A 15,797-nucleotide genomic window follows, 5' to 3' on the forward strand; every position below is an offset into this window, starting at 1 on the left:
AAAATTATTCTTATAATTAGGATAAAATTAAAAATATTGATTGCTTCGTTAATAATTCACAAAAATAGTTTTATGCAATAAGTGCTCAGTAAGTAGGATTTATTTTATCATACATTTTGTACATTTTGTACACCTTTCTTCTTGCTATTGTTTTTTACGATCCTATTTTTCTTATTTTTATTCTTTTTATTGATAAGTCGCTTTGGTGGTTTCTTCACTATTGGCTGATTCTTCACCAACTCATTCTCGTCCATCGGCTCGATCACTTGTCCAAGTTTGGTACTTACTGTCGGCCGAATGAGCTGCAAGTGAGCGTTCATTGGAACAAAGTTCTTGCTGACGGGAGCTCTGATGCTGGCCTCAAAATCCTTGACCTTGGTGAACGGATAGGGTAACTCCTTCACGAGATGTTTTTTTAATTTCTCATTGTCATGCTCGAATACTATGACCTTTCCTTGATTCTCAGGTTTACGTAATTCTACCTTGGGAATATTCAGTATGAATCGGCTCTTCTTACGAGCTATTTTACTTTTCTTTACATTTGGTCCACCCCAACTTCCCCATCCGGGTAGACTTAGATCAATATTCTGTGGTTGCGACTTTTCCATCTAGAATCATTTTGCATATATTAAATATTTATAGTAATATTTACAGATTCTTCGCGAAAATGTAATGCCATTCGATATCTATTTTACCGTTCCAAGTTCAAAATTAATTTTTTTTTCAAAATACAATTTATAAGCATTTTTATAAATGTGTCGTTTTTATTTTAAATTTTTATTACATACCTCTTCTTCTTGTTCTTTTATAAATTCTTCGACAACATCGTCATCCGCGAATGCCTCACTCATTATCTTATGTCTTTCCTCTTCTTCTTGTTCGCTATCTTCAGCTGTACTTATATCCGGCAGTTGTGTTTTCAAATGTTTAGGTTTAATGTTTACATATTTTTTTGGGTCTATTTCTACTTCATAATTAATAGGCGTTTTTTGTACTGTATTCGCTATTGTTCTCAAATTCGTTAGATCGTTATTCTTTTGCACATTTTCTCTAGAAGTCGTTTCTTCTAATGGAAAATCCAAAATAGGTTTCTGTTTGGGATTTTTGAATTCGAGATTCAGCAAATCCTCATTTTCCTTCTCCTTCTCCTTTTCTTCCTCGCATTTCTCTGTCTTGTTTGTTTTTAATTTCTTTTTCACTTTTTGCATTTTCGAATTTAGTTTACGCTTTGACTTTTCCTTTTTTGTTTTTTCGGAATCAAACGTTTCATCCACGTCTTGCGATTTAGATTTCTTCTCATTTCGTTTATTTTTTGTTGTCTCCTTTTGAATATTCTGTATGGACGTAACATCTACATCATCGCATACAGATGTGCTTTCTTTATTATTTGTATTTTGTGATATACTGTTTTTCTGTTTACCATGCAATTTATTTTTTTTATTACTTGCTTGTGAAATATTACTTTTCTTTTTATCACAAGATTTTTTATTTTTTATTTCACTATCACTTATATTTATTTGTGAAATATTATTTTTCTCATTATGACATGCTGTTTCTTTTTCCTCTGCTGATAAAATCTTATCCGAAATTTTGTCTGTTTTTTCTTCTTTCATTTGTTCTTTTTTGTCATAGTACGTCCGACAAAGTTTAATAAATTCATCAATTTCACCTTCAGTTTTTACATCGTTTTTGTCATTTTCCAATTGCATTTCATCTTCCTCATCTTCTATATTTTTCATGTTTATCTCATCATTCTCATCTTCCTCATCTTCTTCATCACTATCTGTTCTCTTTACTTTCTGTGTCAATTCTCTGCTAATAGCCAATTGTTCAGCAAGTTCTTGTCGTATCTAAAAAAAAGATTTATTTCATTGTTTTTAATTATTTAAATACTTTTAATGTGTATATAGATTTATTTAATTTTAATATTTAATTATTTCTAAAAATATTTGTATTAAAATAAATTCTAAAAGTGAGAAAGAATACTTTTCACTTAGGATTCAAAACTTAGGTATCAAAACTTACTTCTTTATCATATTTGGCTCTAATCTGTTTATTTTTAGCCCATTGACCTGTGTTTTTATGTCTCAATGACATTCTTTCTTCAGCACGTGTTTTGTCCAATTGTTCCAACTTTGTCAGCGCTTCCTGTGGATTAGTATCTTTCAACTTTTCAAAATCTTTTAACTGCTGTTTAAGCTTATCTTTTCTCTGGATGCGATGAAACTTTTTACTTTTTATCTTACGCTGACGATGCGCTTTTGCCTCTTTATACGACTAAAAATATAAAGAAATGCTTATCCATTAGTCTATTTTTCATTTTTCTTGTTCATATTAATACAAAAACCATGTCACAATTTTTCCATACCTGTTGCGCTCTAATTCTGGCGGCTTCCTTTCTTCTTAAAAGCATTTCTTCCATTGTCATTTTGTATTTATCAACCTTTTCCTCTTCCTCAGCAGGAGGATTCAGTAATGTTGGATCTACTTCTTCAAATTTTTTCATCAGGTCCGATTTTATATTGAAACCTTTCAAGAATTTTGGAATCTTTGTGGTATCATTATCTTTTATAGGTGCTGAACGTTTTAATGGAAAAGATAGGCATTCTGCTGTCCTGTTTTTTGTTACTATACTTTCCCATTTTTTCAATTCATCTTGTACCTTCTCAAAGCCTACTGTCCTTTTTATCTATAAGAAATTTATGAACATAAAACAGTTATCCTTTTAATTATCCATTAATTACATCTAATTATTAAATAGTACAATTTAATTGAAAAAGTAATATTAGTTTAGTAGTTTTTAAATTATTATTAATTATTGTAATTATTAAATTATTTTAAATATAATTGTAAATTACTTTACGTTATTAATTTACCCTTTCAGCCGCTGGTTTCTCTAATGGTTTAGGAAGAATTTTATTTTTCTGTTGAATGTATCGAAGCCTCTTAATGACGTTGATCTGATCTCCCTTTTTTCCCAATGATTTGATTAGATCTTTTACACATACTGCATCCTTGTCGGTAACTCCACTTTTCACAAGGTGATATTCCGATACCTCTAAACTAGGCTCGCTTCGTTCTGCTTTCTTTACCCTACCAAGGATGAAATACAACGAAAATGTAACAATATATATCAAAATTACAATTTCAAACATTCAAACATTCATTAAATTTCAGACATTTATTGTAACTTCATTATTCCTTACCTTTGTCTCTTGTCGAGCTGCGCCACAGCATCAACAAGTTTCGAGTGATGTTCGGAAACATCCTGATCACTGTCATAAAAATTTTGATCGATTTCCGAGTCGCTCATCTTTATATATTATCACTTATTTTCGTTCAATATTACCATAACACAAATTACACGAAATCACACACGACAGCACACGAGACTACGAGCAATATTGCTATCAGGAACGGGAACATCCCGTTTGACCACGTTGCGATTGATCACAGCCATTCACAACGGCCGGTGCCTAGAGGTTTTCCTCTGTTCAAATGCTATGAATGACTGATAGCAACATGGCCAAGCGGACTTCACCATAGACATAGTATAGATAGACCGAGCATATACTAGGCAATGGACGACATGATGAGTGAGAAGAAACAATACCTGATTTTTTCTCTCTCTCTAATAGAAGAAGATAGGGGAAACATTAAGTAGAGACTATGTGTATGATCCTTATATAGCATGCTCGGTCTATCTAATCGCTGTGTTTCAAAAAGACTTTAAAAATAAAGAAAGAATAGTTCGTCCGGCACTTGTAGGTGTTGTTAAATAATTAAAGCTAGATAAAATATCTATTGAGATTTTTTAATTACACAATATTTAATATAGAATATTTATATTACAACATTTAATATAGAATACTTATGCTATACTTATTTTTTTTAAATACTTGTGGAAGGAATATGATGAAATATCCATTAATCCATTAATATAAGAAAATTAGCTCTATTATGAAAAATGACTCGTAATTTGTAATGCTCTTTTGCTATAGTTTTGTAAATTTGTGTGTTTGGCACAAAGGATATATTATTACATAACAGCTTCGGAATTTCGTAAGAAGGCACACATGAGAATTCTTTCAATGTTTACGCCTAGACATCATATCTATGGAACATCATATCTGGACAGGAATCAATAAGATTAGTCTTTTGAAAACAATGTAAAAAAGCGAATAAAAATATCGGACATATAATTCGAAAATAATGACATTTTTATCGCGTTTTATATGTATGTGTACCAGGAATTCTATTTAAAAAAAAAAAAAAAAACAAGAAAAAAAATACCTTTATTCTAACCACACGATACAGATTAGCATATTTTTCATATTGTATTTAGATCAACATTTTAATAATTAATACTCATGCAAAATTCTGTTGACAGTGTAAAACAAATTCTTCAATTCTGTTTTCTTTCTAACACAATTTGCATCTATAAATTTATCTTTTTCTTCATCTTTATTTTCATCGACAACAGATGCACCAATATCAGCATGATGATCCGAACAAGATTTTTTATTTATCTAATCGTTTTCGTGTTCCATGGAACATTTCTGATTTTCTGCTTGTCGAACAATTAGATCCTGTTTTAAAATTTATAATTATGCAATTTTACAAAAATTTAAAAAACCGCTTTAATATTGCGACTGAAACGCACGCGCATGTGGTCACAGCGCATGCCCATGTCGATACATTTCGTCGATATAACAGATTTTTTAACCCTGAATAACGCAAACCTTAACGACTAATATCTTGGTTCGCGGGACAGAATGATGCTTTTTTTCTGACAAATTTTTTCATTTTGTGTAAAAACGCGTCGAATCAGCCTATTTTTATCAAAATCGGAGGTGGGGGACCTAACTAAACATTTACTTATATATTATGGCTGCATTCCAATATTTCACTGCCAGTACTGAAAATATTTAGTGTCATGTATATTATAGATTTTCAGTGCTCGCAGTGAATATCGGAACGCAGCTCTCATTGAGTAAAATTTTCCTCGGAAAAGACATTTTGGCAATGTAACCTCGAAAGAAAAGTTAAATAATGTGCGATGACCCTAAAATCATCTAGAAGAATTGACCAATTGTTGCGTTTGAATAATACGGCCAATTAACCCAACCCTATCGTAGTTCGTAGATGTTATGATCCGTGCACATGTGTCCACTCGGGGAGAAATCGTCTAGCTCCCTCCGCCAGGTGTCCTCGTGATCGGCCGCGAATCACGACGCGCGACTCGTCGTCGCGTTCGCGAAAACAGTCGGCGAGTGAGTGCGGAGCAAACAGCTGATATCGTTTCTGCGGTACGTCCCTCGGCGTGCCAGAGCACATGTCCGCCGTGCGATAATCACGCCACGGTGTCGCGCTACTGCCGCGTATCTCCCCGGCGACGGCGAGTGAGCGGACGCGAGAGCGAGAAGTACGTGCATGCGAGCCCACGCCGGCGACTGGCCGCCCCGTCCTCGATCGCGTGCGATGAGAAGTGACCGGCGATAACCGGCATTCCTCTTTACCGTCCCCATCGTTGCCGTGACCGTCGCCGTCGTTGTCGTTAACCCGCGTGGGAAACATGGCCGATCGCGATAGCGCGTCCGAGAGCGACTCCAGCTCGATCGACGGCGGACCGATTATGATGCCACCGTCGCCGGTTACGCGCGAGCAGCTGCAGAAGCGCATCGAGTCGTTGCAGCAGCACAACCGCGTGCTCAAAGTCGAGCTCGAGACGTACAAGCTGCGGGTGAAGGCCCTGCAGGAGGAGAACCGTGGCCTGCGCCAGGCATCTGTCATCATTGTAAGGCTCAAATTTCTTATTTTTTAGTTTCTTTATCACGAGCGACGATCGAGTGTTAATATTCTGTTTTGGTGACAATTTATGAAACAAGATTTGTTCGAATATGAATTGGGTGCACCGGCTGCTTTTATATTTTAAATAAAGCAGCTCCGAAAGCAAATAGGAGTCTGTTATATTTGAGATTTATGTTCTTTGTATTATTTACAGCAAGCCAAGGCCGAGCAAGAAGAGGAGTTTATAAGCAACACTCTGCTGAAGAAGATTCAAGCCTTGAAGAAGGAGAAGGAGACTCTGGCTCACCACTATGAACAGGAGGAAGAGTGTCTCACCAATGATTTGTCGCGAAAACTAAATCAACTGCGGCAGGAGAAATGCAGGCTCGAGCAGACGTTAGAACAGGAGCAGGAATGCCTGGTGAATAAACTGATGAGGAAAATCGAGAAGTTGGAAGCAGAGACGCTAGCCAAACAGAGCAATCTGGAGCAGCTGCGTCGCGAGAAAGTTGAGTTAGAGAATACGCTGGAACAGGAGCAGGAGGCATTAGTGAACAAGCTGTGGAAGCGAATGGATAAACTCGAGGCTGAAAAGAGAATGCTGCAAATCAAGCTGGATCAACCAGTTTCTGATCCTACTTCACCTAGAGAAATCAACAACGGCGACACTGCCACAAACCTAAGCACTCACATCCAGACTCTGAGAAGCGAGGTTGCTCGATTAAAACACACGCTGCTGATCTCGCAACAAGAACGTGAGCATAATTTTACTTTAATTTCCAATCTATGCCAAAGAATTCATTGAATTTGGCCTTCAAAGTTTATTATTGTTTTGGTTTTCAGATACGGAGAAAATGAAGCGATATGTCAATGAAGAGAAGCAAATACGTGAGGAGAATCTGAGACTGCAGAGAAAGTTGCAACTAGAGGTGGAGCGTCGCGAGGCCTTGTGTAGACACCTCTCGGAGTCTGAGTCTAGGTCGGTAATTGAGTTTCATTGACGTAGCTTGTCACGTAACATTTTGAAGATATTCTTTTTATTATGTCAGCACTGCAAATCGTGTCTATCGAATTTTAGAGTTGAAAAATATTTATCATTCCTGATCTCACAGACATGATTTTCGCAGCTTGGAGATGGAAGAAGAACGGCACTACAATGAAATAGTGATGTCCGGGGGGAACATAAGGACCCGTACGGTATCCAGTCCTGTGCCCTACAATCCGTCACCTAGTTCTTCAAGGCCATTGAGCCCTGGTAAGTTTCGACAAGATATCCTACATAGATAAAACGTATGTAAATAAAATGGAATGTCTAATCGATGTATCAATGTAAAATTTATAAAACTGGTGTCGGCGTTCTCTCCGAGTATATTTCATGTTTAGCGAATTCATGCGAGTGTACATTTTATCATTAGGTATTAACGTGTTAGGTTCTACATCCAGAGAGGGCTTCAGCGCAAACCGGTGCTACGCTTGCGGCCAGCCGACTGCTCCTTCGTTCGCGAGCTCATCGCCTCCTTCAGGGGTAAATTATTATGTTTGAAAGTCACTCAGATATTAATGTTGAAATTAATTGATTATTCGATGTAATTAGATCATTAGATGTAATTTTCTTTGGTGTTACGTGCTTAAAAATCTTTCCACAAGATGACGTTCTTTCAATTAGTAGTCTGTTATTGCTTGATAATAATATTAATGATCACGAGAAAATGTTTTTTATGCTTTCTGAAAGAGGGATAATTGTTATACCCTAACTTTTATTCATGAATGCATTACGAAATAGGGACACATTGTGGCGCCGTCCAGTAGACGTACCTCGGATCGTTTCGTCAAGCCAGCGATTCCGCCCACCATTGTGAGTCCTGGCGGGCCGCCGACCATTGCTCCCAATCCTACGAATCCCGTTGCCGCTCCGCATCCAGGATCACCGATGGACATCGCAAAGACATAAGTTGAACCAAGTTGAGGGGAGGGCTCTCCACAGAAACCCCTTTTATGTAGTCGCGCGCAAGGCACTTCTCTAAACGGTGCGTTCTAGCTGGAAAATATGCGGGAAAATCGTCCGCATTTCGATCGAAACACCACCGTTGGCGCTTTTTCTTGTCGGATGTTTCCGTTTGTTAACTACTATTTCAGCTCTAATGTGTAACACACGGGCTATAAGATTGAGAGAGAGAATGAGAGAAAGAGAGAGAAAGAGAGATATGGGACTTAATTATCTCGATCTGAATGGACAGAATTATAAAATTAAACAACGCATGAAAGCATCTCGCTTCTCAATCGCGGGATGACTTTTTTCCGACCCCTTTGATAATTCCTCATATGTTGCCTGAAGTTCCATTCAGACCGAGCCCCTTATCATACTATGCAATTAATATCGTTTGAATGTTCTACATAAGAAAATGACAAAAAAAAAAAAAATAAAATCGACATGTTGCTTCCATGTTCCAAATAACCATAGTATAAATGTTGAATGCAAACGCTGGAGGGACATCTACTCGGTATATATTTGCGATATTATTGTAATCTTACTGTGCGTTTAAGAACGTAAACGAAAGTAACTAGAGTGTAGTGTCGCGGTGTTCACACGATATAACAGGTATGCATTTTGTTTAGCTTTGAGCCTGAGAGTAATCACTTAGCGCACGCGGTACTGAGGCGGAAGCCATTAATTCTAGAGGGAAAAGGTTCCGTTAATTCCTCCGCAGGGATTGTCCGATCTTAGAATATGCGCAATCAAGTAGAATCAGAGATCTCAGCAGTCACGGAGACTTTGATATCTAAAATTCTTGAAATTCAATAATTGTGAAGCATGAAACAGTGTGACAATTTAAGGCCCTAAAGTTCCAAGGATTCAACAGTCCAACGATCTGAGAATGTAAAACAAACTTGCGAATCTGAAAAGAGTGTACACTCTGAACGCTTAAATATATCTAAATGTCTATAATACATAAAAATATACATACACACACACATATATATATTTATATATATATGTGTGTGTATGTATGTACATACATACACATCATAAATTATACATAAGTAAATATTTTTTTTAATAACTCAAAAATGTAAGTGTTCACACAATATTTTTAGACTCTTATTAATTTAAGAAATCTAGAAATGCATAACAAAAGAGAAAGATCTATAGAGATCTAAAAGATTTATAAGTCATCAGCTTTGCTTTTCTTGAACTCGTCTTTGGAATTGTTACTCTTAGAATCTTTGGATTTTGAAATCTTGGATCTCGTTAACATGTAGAAAACACGTTGCCTCGAGAATTTGTATTTTACAATCTTAAAATTTCTTAGTTTTAGGAACATTTTTCGGAACGTTGAAATTTGAAAATTTTGATATGTCGGAAGCCATTTGGAATATGTGTGGTATTAAGCGCGGCGCGAGAGAGACAAATCTTACGTTTAAAAGTTTACTCCCTAATAAATTGTTTTTTATACCAACGATATATGTATGCGTTAGTTCGAGATGTTGTCTGTTATGTTACATCGAAGACTTTGAAATCATTGTTTTAGGAACATTCGGGAAATCGAACTTCTTGAATATCAGAAGCTTAAAATCTTATTTCTTTAATACTTCTAGTTGTAAAGTTCTAGTAAAGTTTAGAAGCGTTTAAATCTTTGTTTTTTTTTTAAGCTTTGATATCTCGATTTTGGAGAGAGCCTCATTTAAGATGCGGAATCTGAAAGTCTTGAATCTCTGGTATTTTGAGAGATACTATAGAGTTCGATATCGAATGATTGTCCATTTTTTCATTTATTTGTTCTTTTTTCTTATTGTTTCTGGAGGGCATCTTCGTGATGCCTCTCCCCGTACGCCGGTTACCGTGAACTATAAACGATGTGAAAAGCGGAGAAATTGCAAGAAAAACGTACGAGATCGATCGTCGCTTATATAAGACTTATTCGAATCTACATCTACGCGAGTGATTTCCTCGCTCAGTTTTTTCCTCGTAATACAAGGTGACTAACGTTACAAATCTTAAGAATTCTTGTTTATGAAACAGATTATACATAAACGTTACACGAGGATCAGGTCAAAGCGTTGTTTATTATGTTGTATCGAACGGTGTATATACGTACATACATATATATATATATGTATATACATATATGTACATTGTTTGGTATATATGCATAAATGATCGTGTATGGTATAGAATTTTATTATAACATAAAAGATTCTTATCTATAATTGTAATTACGCAGTAATAGGTATGCTTCACAGCTGCATAGCATGTATTTTACTCAAGCTTTTATGAAATACAGTCACGTTTTTGCTATTACACATTGCCTGCCCTTTTGCGTGAGACACACGCCTTGAATTCCGCGATACCAATTATGTAATTATGTACGCGATCGATATTTATAAGCGTGATTACAAATTCGCGGCACTCGATTATCTTCGCGATGTCGTCGGTAATACAGAGACATTCTGACGTATCGCGAACAAGGGTTTTCATCCCGATTGATAACCATAGCGGGTTGGAGTATATATATATATGGGCGGGGTAGGAGGGGAAATCTGCATTATCGGCAATATCTCGGTGATTAGCGTGGAAGCGAACCTATTTTTGGATTCATGTCTCATTGATGCACGTGCTAAAGATCGGACCGTTTCACAATGTGTCAAAAAATGTCCCTCATCAATCGTTACGTCCTTTAAAGCGCCGAGGATGCTTGATATCGGATCGGAATATTTCGTGAGTAGTATATTTCACAGATTTTTCTTGATTCTATCAAAATGGAGGCTTATCAGTCTCCCGCAAATTTTTTTGTCTAATCAACAAGTTTTAATTTTAGATCGTTTTTTTCCAGAATATAAATAATATAGATTGTTTTATTGCTTCGACGTCATTAATTTCTCGTTACTCGTTCGCACAGGCTCGAACTAAGGCCTGTGAAGCAGATTGTCAGTCAGTAGATATAATATTGTAGCGCAATGAATTCATACAGAAAGAAGAAAGAGGAGTTACTGTTGGAAGTCCTAGACCTGTTTTTATTGCCAGATTACAATGTTGTCTCGACAACTTATTTAGATCACTTGCTCAGCCATATTGCAGAAAATACAAAAGAATGTAAGGAAACAACATTCAATGTTTTTGTCATTACTTTGATAAATATGAGCGTACTGTACTTTCTGAATTTTTCAGGTACCACAGTCGACTACGAATACTGTGAAGTTTTTCAGAAGTGGATACCAAAAGCTTTGGCGATATGGGAGTCTGGACAGAAAGCGTCGCAGCCTGTGATGACATTTACACTGAAGCTAGTCGGGATTATTTCACGACATGAATTACGTTATCACTACTGGCAATGTCAGGATGTATACAACCGACTTTATAAAATTCTGCAATTGCATAGAGATGATCTATCGGCGTCCATTAAAATGGCATATACGACTATGTTGTCAGATTTGAGTGTTCATCGAAGTGGCAGGCAATGGGTAATACAATCTGGTGAGTATTCAACAAAACTGATATCAATTACAGCTTAATGTTTATATATAATTATACTGAGAAGCAAAGAAAAATTATATTTTGTTTATACGTACATTGTACGTATTGTATTTATAAATTACAAATTATGAATGGTCAAAATAATTTTGATGAATATTGAAATATTAATATTGACAATACAAATATTACTATTTCTAAATTACTACTCTCGTTCTATTTAAATGCAACAGGTGTATGGAAAGATGTCGTAAAATACGCACATTGGAATCAAACGATGTATGTTACCAGAGAGAGCCAAAGATTCCTATGGACCTTGCTATTGCACGAACAGAGGAACATTGAGACATGCAAAGAGATCATTTTAGCAGTCGCTGCACCTCTGATGAATAATATTCTAGATGTACAGATGCATCAGGCTCTGGAGGAGAATTATCTAGAGCAAAATAAACTGTTATGTTCCACGTTGGACTTACTGACCAGCATCCTGGAGAATACGCTTTTTGCGAGTCTGGATAACAGCATCCCCGAACTAATCGAAAAACTTGTGGATCTCGAGATGCGGGTGAAAGCGCTGTTTGAGGCCTGCATTAGCACTAGATTTTTCCAACATGTGCACAAATTACTGTTATTATCGCTGTTCTTGAAATTGAAGCAAGGAATCAAGGAGGATACCACAATGCTCGATCTCGATAGATGGCACAAGTTCTGTTATGGTTTGTGTTACATTTCGATGATGTTGTTATCGAAGAAGTACATTATAGAGTTGGTGAAAGACAACAAGTTTGCTATGGTGTATTGGAAAAAGTTGCGTGCGCTGCGGGAATTCAGTCTGCCGGAACAACACAAGTTGGAACATCAAGCTATTGCCCTAATGGTAAATTAGTCTCTCGTAATGCGTGCATTCAATAAATTATAATTAGATAATAATAGTATATAGGAGTAAACTGATTTTGTTTATAGATACTACCATTGTGCGTGTGTATAAAAAAGAATCATATGAATCACGACCTATTCGATATGTTCGTTAATAAAATTTTCGATGTTACATGTACTACCGTACAAAGATTAGCTTATAATATGAGAGACATTATTCGAAAAGGAGATCTTCCGATAGAACGGATTTGTAAAACTTCTATCGATTTGCTTCTTGAGATATCTGACATAATGGACAGAGTGAGTAGAGATTTATTAAGTTATATTTTTATTAATTTATCATAATTAATTTTTTATAATTATAACTATGCTCTTCCTTCAGGATGTAGCTGTGATCACCTTTCAAGCTTTGTGCCACGTCTTGAAGAGTTACATGCCAGATATGTGGGGCGGATGTGGAACGCGCGAGAGAAGGAATTACGTGCCATCAGATGTAAACAGCACTTCACCTTCGGAACATCCGCGAAAGTTCCTATATAAATCAATATTGGATGGCGATCCTATAGTCGACTATCCTATTCTATTGGCATCGTTGCTCGATGGCTTGGCCATCATGACGGAGAAATTCAAACTAAAATGGCAGGAATGCGTGGAAACGATATGCGTACTATCTCTCGCGCAAGAGATTCTCAATCATTCCGGAATATTGCCATTGGTAAAAGATCAATTACAGATATCAGAACAGTGCATTAATTTATTGTTATGAAAAATTTAATTGTAATCGTTAGAAAAGGAACTAATAATAGAAGATGATTTTCACAAAATATTTAATTGTTATGTAGATTTGTGTGAAGGCGTTGAAATTGTGCAAGCTCGCTATCCACAACTTTATGCCACCTAATTTGGCATTACTTGTGGATTCTGACAGCAATATGAACGAGATTGGGCCAACATTCTACAAAAGATTACATGACCCCAACTGGGAGGTGAGAGACAGCGTTCTTGAAGTTCTCAACACTATTGCAACGATTTCTGAAGACAGTAAGCAAATCAGAATGTTGAAATTAGTACATATATAATATTTGCAACTCCACAATAATTTGCGTCTCTAATATAATTAGAATAACGTATATAGTTAATACATAATAATTATATAAAAAATACGTATATGATCTTCTTATAGAATATCCAGCGTTCCAAGATTTCCTTTTGAACAATCAGTTATTGAAAGTAGCGGTCGAGATCATTAAAACAGACGGCGAGAGTTACGTACGAGCATCAGCGTTAACATTCATTGCAACTACAGTTCGCATCAATAAATTATGGAAACAGCAACTGTCGCAAGTGGATTTAACTGTAGATACATTTACTTCTTTTTTATTTTCCTTCTGGATGATTTAAGAAAACGAGTTATATTGATCGATTTTTACAGGAAACTGCGATTTATCTACTCGAGAATGAGAGTGAAGCAATAGTCAGGAGAGAAGCTGTGAATCTAATCAAGGAGTTATACGTTCATCAAAAGTGGTCGTATGTATAATTTTTTAATCACTGAATTAATACTTTATATATATATATATATATATATATATGTATATTGACATCAATATCAATTAATTTACAGAAAGGAGATCATCGATTCGATGTTGCGAGCGATGTGCGTGGCAGCCGTATTCGATCTACATTGGGAGGTAAAGACGAACGCGTTATCCTTCTGGGATCATTTCGTCAAGTCACACTTGACGGACCAGGGAATGCTCGACGATTGCTTTCCAAATGTGACGTTTTCTAAAGAGCATAGAAAAATCATGGCATTGAACGAAACCGAAATTAAACGGAGGCTCAACAAAGCGTTAGATGAACTGGCGAGGCAAAATTGCTTAGGTGTAAGTAAATATTCAAACTTTAATATACTATTGTGTGATTTATGAAGACTTGAAGAAATTGTAAATAAACATTTAAGTGTAATTGTTTTGCAAATAATAAGTATATATATTGATTTTTTTAAATTTTTAGGTACTTTTGGTCACTTTGAAAGATGATAGCGACTTTGAGGTATGCAAAGCGTCCGCCGCGATAATTGGCAAGCTAAAATCCTGCCTACTCAAATATAAGCTGGACGAACCACCTTCGGCAGTAGAAAACAATTCAACGATGGATACTGTATATATTAAAGAAACATTACCCGTTTCATCATTTATCTGCGATGAGAAAACGCGAAATGCTTCACATATTATCGAAGAGATCGTGGACGCAAACGATGCCAATTTGCTCGCGACTATCTATAAGAATTCGATGAACATGGATACCGAGATGACGATGGAAGAGGAAGAGAAGGAGGAGAAGAAGACACTCCGTTACATCTCGTCTGTGACACGCCAAAGTTTTCTCCACGCAATTTTCAACTGTGACATCAATGCTTACATCGAGGAGAAGAATCGCTGGTTAAAGACGTATACCAGCAGCTTTGAATCAATATTAGATGATATACTGACAATGTACAAGAAAAATGATGTCAATTCAATGGATTGCTACTGAATATTGTAACAATGTCGTTTTATACATGTGTCTTAACACATTAAAAGCCAGTGGCGTAAAATTAGATTTTGTGATGAAAATTAATTAGTAGATAAATTAATTAGTAACACTAAACAATTAATTAGTAGAAATTTATCATAAAAAAGACTTTTAATACTTAAATGCACAAATGTTAATTTATTGTTAAAATTATTTCTCATATTTGATTTAGACTACGGTCTATTTAGCTTACAAATGCTTCGAAGCGTTTGGATTAATCAAAGAAATTTATTAATTGATCAATCAAAAAATGCTTCGATATATTTCTAATACCAAGTAGACTGCACCCTTTTGCTGACTAATTTGTGAAAAATGTTATCGATCGATAGTGTGTTAAGTAACATATGTATATTTCTTCTTTGTATCAAAACACATGTTAAATGAGTAATTGTTAAATGTTACATATTGAATGCGGGTTGATGTATATATTTCAATATGTTCCTCTGAAATGGTTAAAATGAAGCGTGAAAAATATTTTTGTAAAAGAATCCTTTAACTATGAGAACATCGAGAACTACGAATCAAATATTCTGCTGCACTTGAATTTTTCTTATGTATTTTATTTTCTTATGTATTTTTAATCTGCTCTTTTATTCTAGTGATATATATACATGTATATTTTTCTTTTTTTCTCCTTTGAGACATAGCAAGAGGCTGTGTAATGTTTATTCGTGTAATATTCTTTTACCTGTAATGAAATATACTTAATAACATTAATATTTTATATATTGTTAATATAAACAATAAAATAGAAAATTAAAGAAAATTTATATAACATACATAAACATGCATAGACAAGAAAAAATTTTTTCTTCACTTTTTTTATTTTATTAGATATACATGTTTACTTGGACAAAATATTACATACAGATTGTTTTTATTTTTTGTATGTTTATTCTCCGAAGATTCGATAGCAAGACACTTGTCAAATTGTTTTAAATTTCTTCGTATTACTTTTATCATATTAGAATAATATTTTTCTATCCCAAATATTTTGTAGCCTTGACACGATAGAATTGAAAACAAACAAATCTCAATCTTGAGAAAAGATGATTCTACAACTAATCTCAGAATTCAGAATTTT

General features: G+C 35.3%; 3 protein-coding genes across 6 annotated transcripts; 2 read left to right on the top strand and 1 right to left on the bottom strand.

Moving 5' to 3' along the window:
- Positions 1-68: 68 nt before the first annotated feature.
- Positions 69-3,506, bottom strand: LOC105426450 (U3 small nucleolar RNA-associated protein 14 homolog A). Its single transcript, XM_011637684.2, has 6 exons — positions 3,207-3,506; positions 2,877-3,093; positions 2,369-2,689; positions 2,026-2,277; positions 789-1,850; positions 69-608 (listed from the first exon to the last, which is right to left on the bottom strand). Exons 1-6 carry the CDS (start codon positions 3,311-3,313, stop codon positions 108-110), a joined length of 2,460 nt encoding a protein of 819 aa, XP_011635986.2. The 5' UTR covers positions 3,314-3,506; the 3' UTR covers positions 69-107.
- Positions 3,507-5,225: 1,719 nt separating this feature from the next.
- LOC105426449 (coiled-coil domain-containing protein 6) lies at positions 5,226-10,090 on the top strand. 4 transcript variants are annotated; one of them, XM_011637680.3, is made up of 6 exons: positions 5,226-5,797; positions 6,005-6,545; positions 6,634-6,769; positions 6,903-7,045; positions 7,206-7,315; positions 7,574-10,090. In XM_011637680.3, exons 1-6 carry the CDS (start codon positions 5,576-5,578, stop codon positions 7,739-7,741), a joined length of 1,320 nt encoding a protein of 439 aa, XP_011635982.2. In that variant the 5' UTR covers positions 5,226-5,575; the 3' UTR covers positions 7,742-10,090. The 4 variants fall into 4 exon arrangements, with proteins under 4 accessions (XP_011635982.2, XP_011635984.2, XP_011635983.2 ...); XM_011637682.3 differs by having other exon boundaries at positions 5,228-5,797; positions 7,221-7,315; XM_011637681.3 differs by having other exon boundaries at positions 5,231-5,797; positions 6,918-7,045.
- Positions 10,091-10,342: 252 nt separating this feature from the next.
- Positions 10,343-15,430, top strand: LOC105426448 (integrator complex assembly factor Brat1). Its single transcript, XM_011637679.2, has 11 exons — positions 10,343-10,507; positions 10,623-10,882; positions 10,958-11,263; positions 11,494-12,137; positions 12,224-12,436; positions 12,519-12,851; positions 12,979-13,177; positions 13,320-13,492; positions 13,569-13,666; positions 13,761-14,022; positions 14,153-15,430. Exons 2-11 carry the CDS (start codon positions 10,747-10,749, stop codon positions 14,672-14,674), a joined length of 2,886 nt encoding a protein of 961 aa, XP_011635981.2. The 5' UTR covers positions 10,343-10,507; positions 10,623-10,746; the 3' UTR covers positions 14,675-15,430.
- The last annotated feature ends 367 nt before the right edge of the window (positions 15,431-15,797 follow it).

This window comes from Pogonomyrmex barbatus, unplaced genomic scaffold (genome assembly GCF_055798465.1).
Source record: "Pogonomyrmex barbatus isolate J1 unplaced genomic scaffold, ASM5579846v1 scaffold1, whole genome shotgun sequence".
NCBI lineage: Eukaryota > Metazoa > Arthropoda > Insecta > Hymenoptera > Formicidae > Pogonomyrmex > Pogonomyrmex barbatus.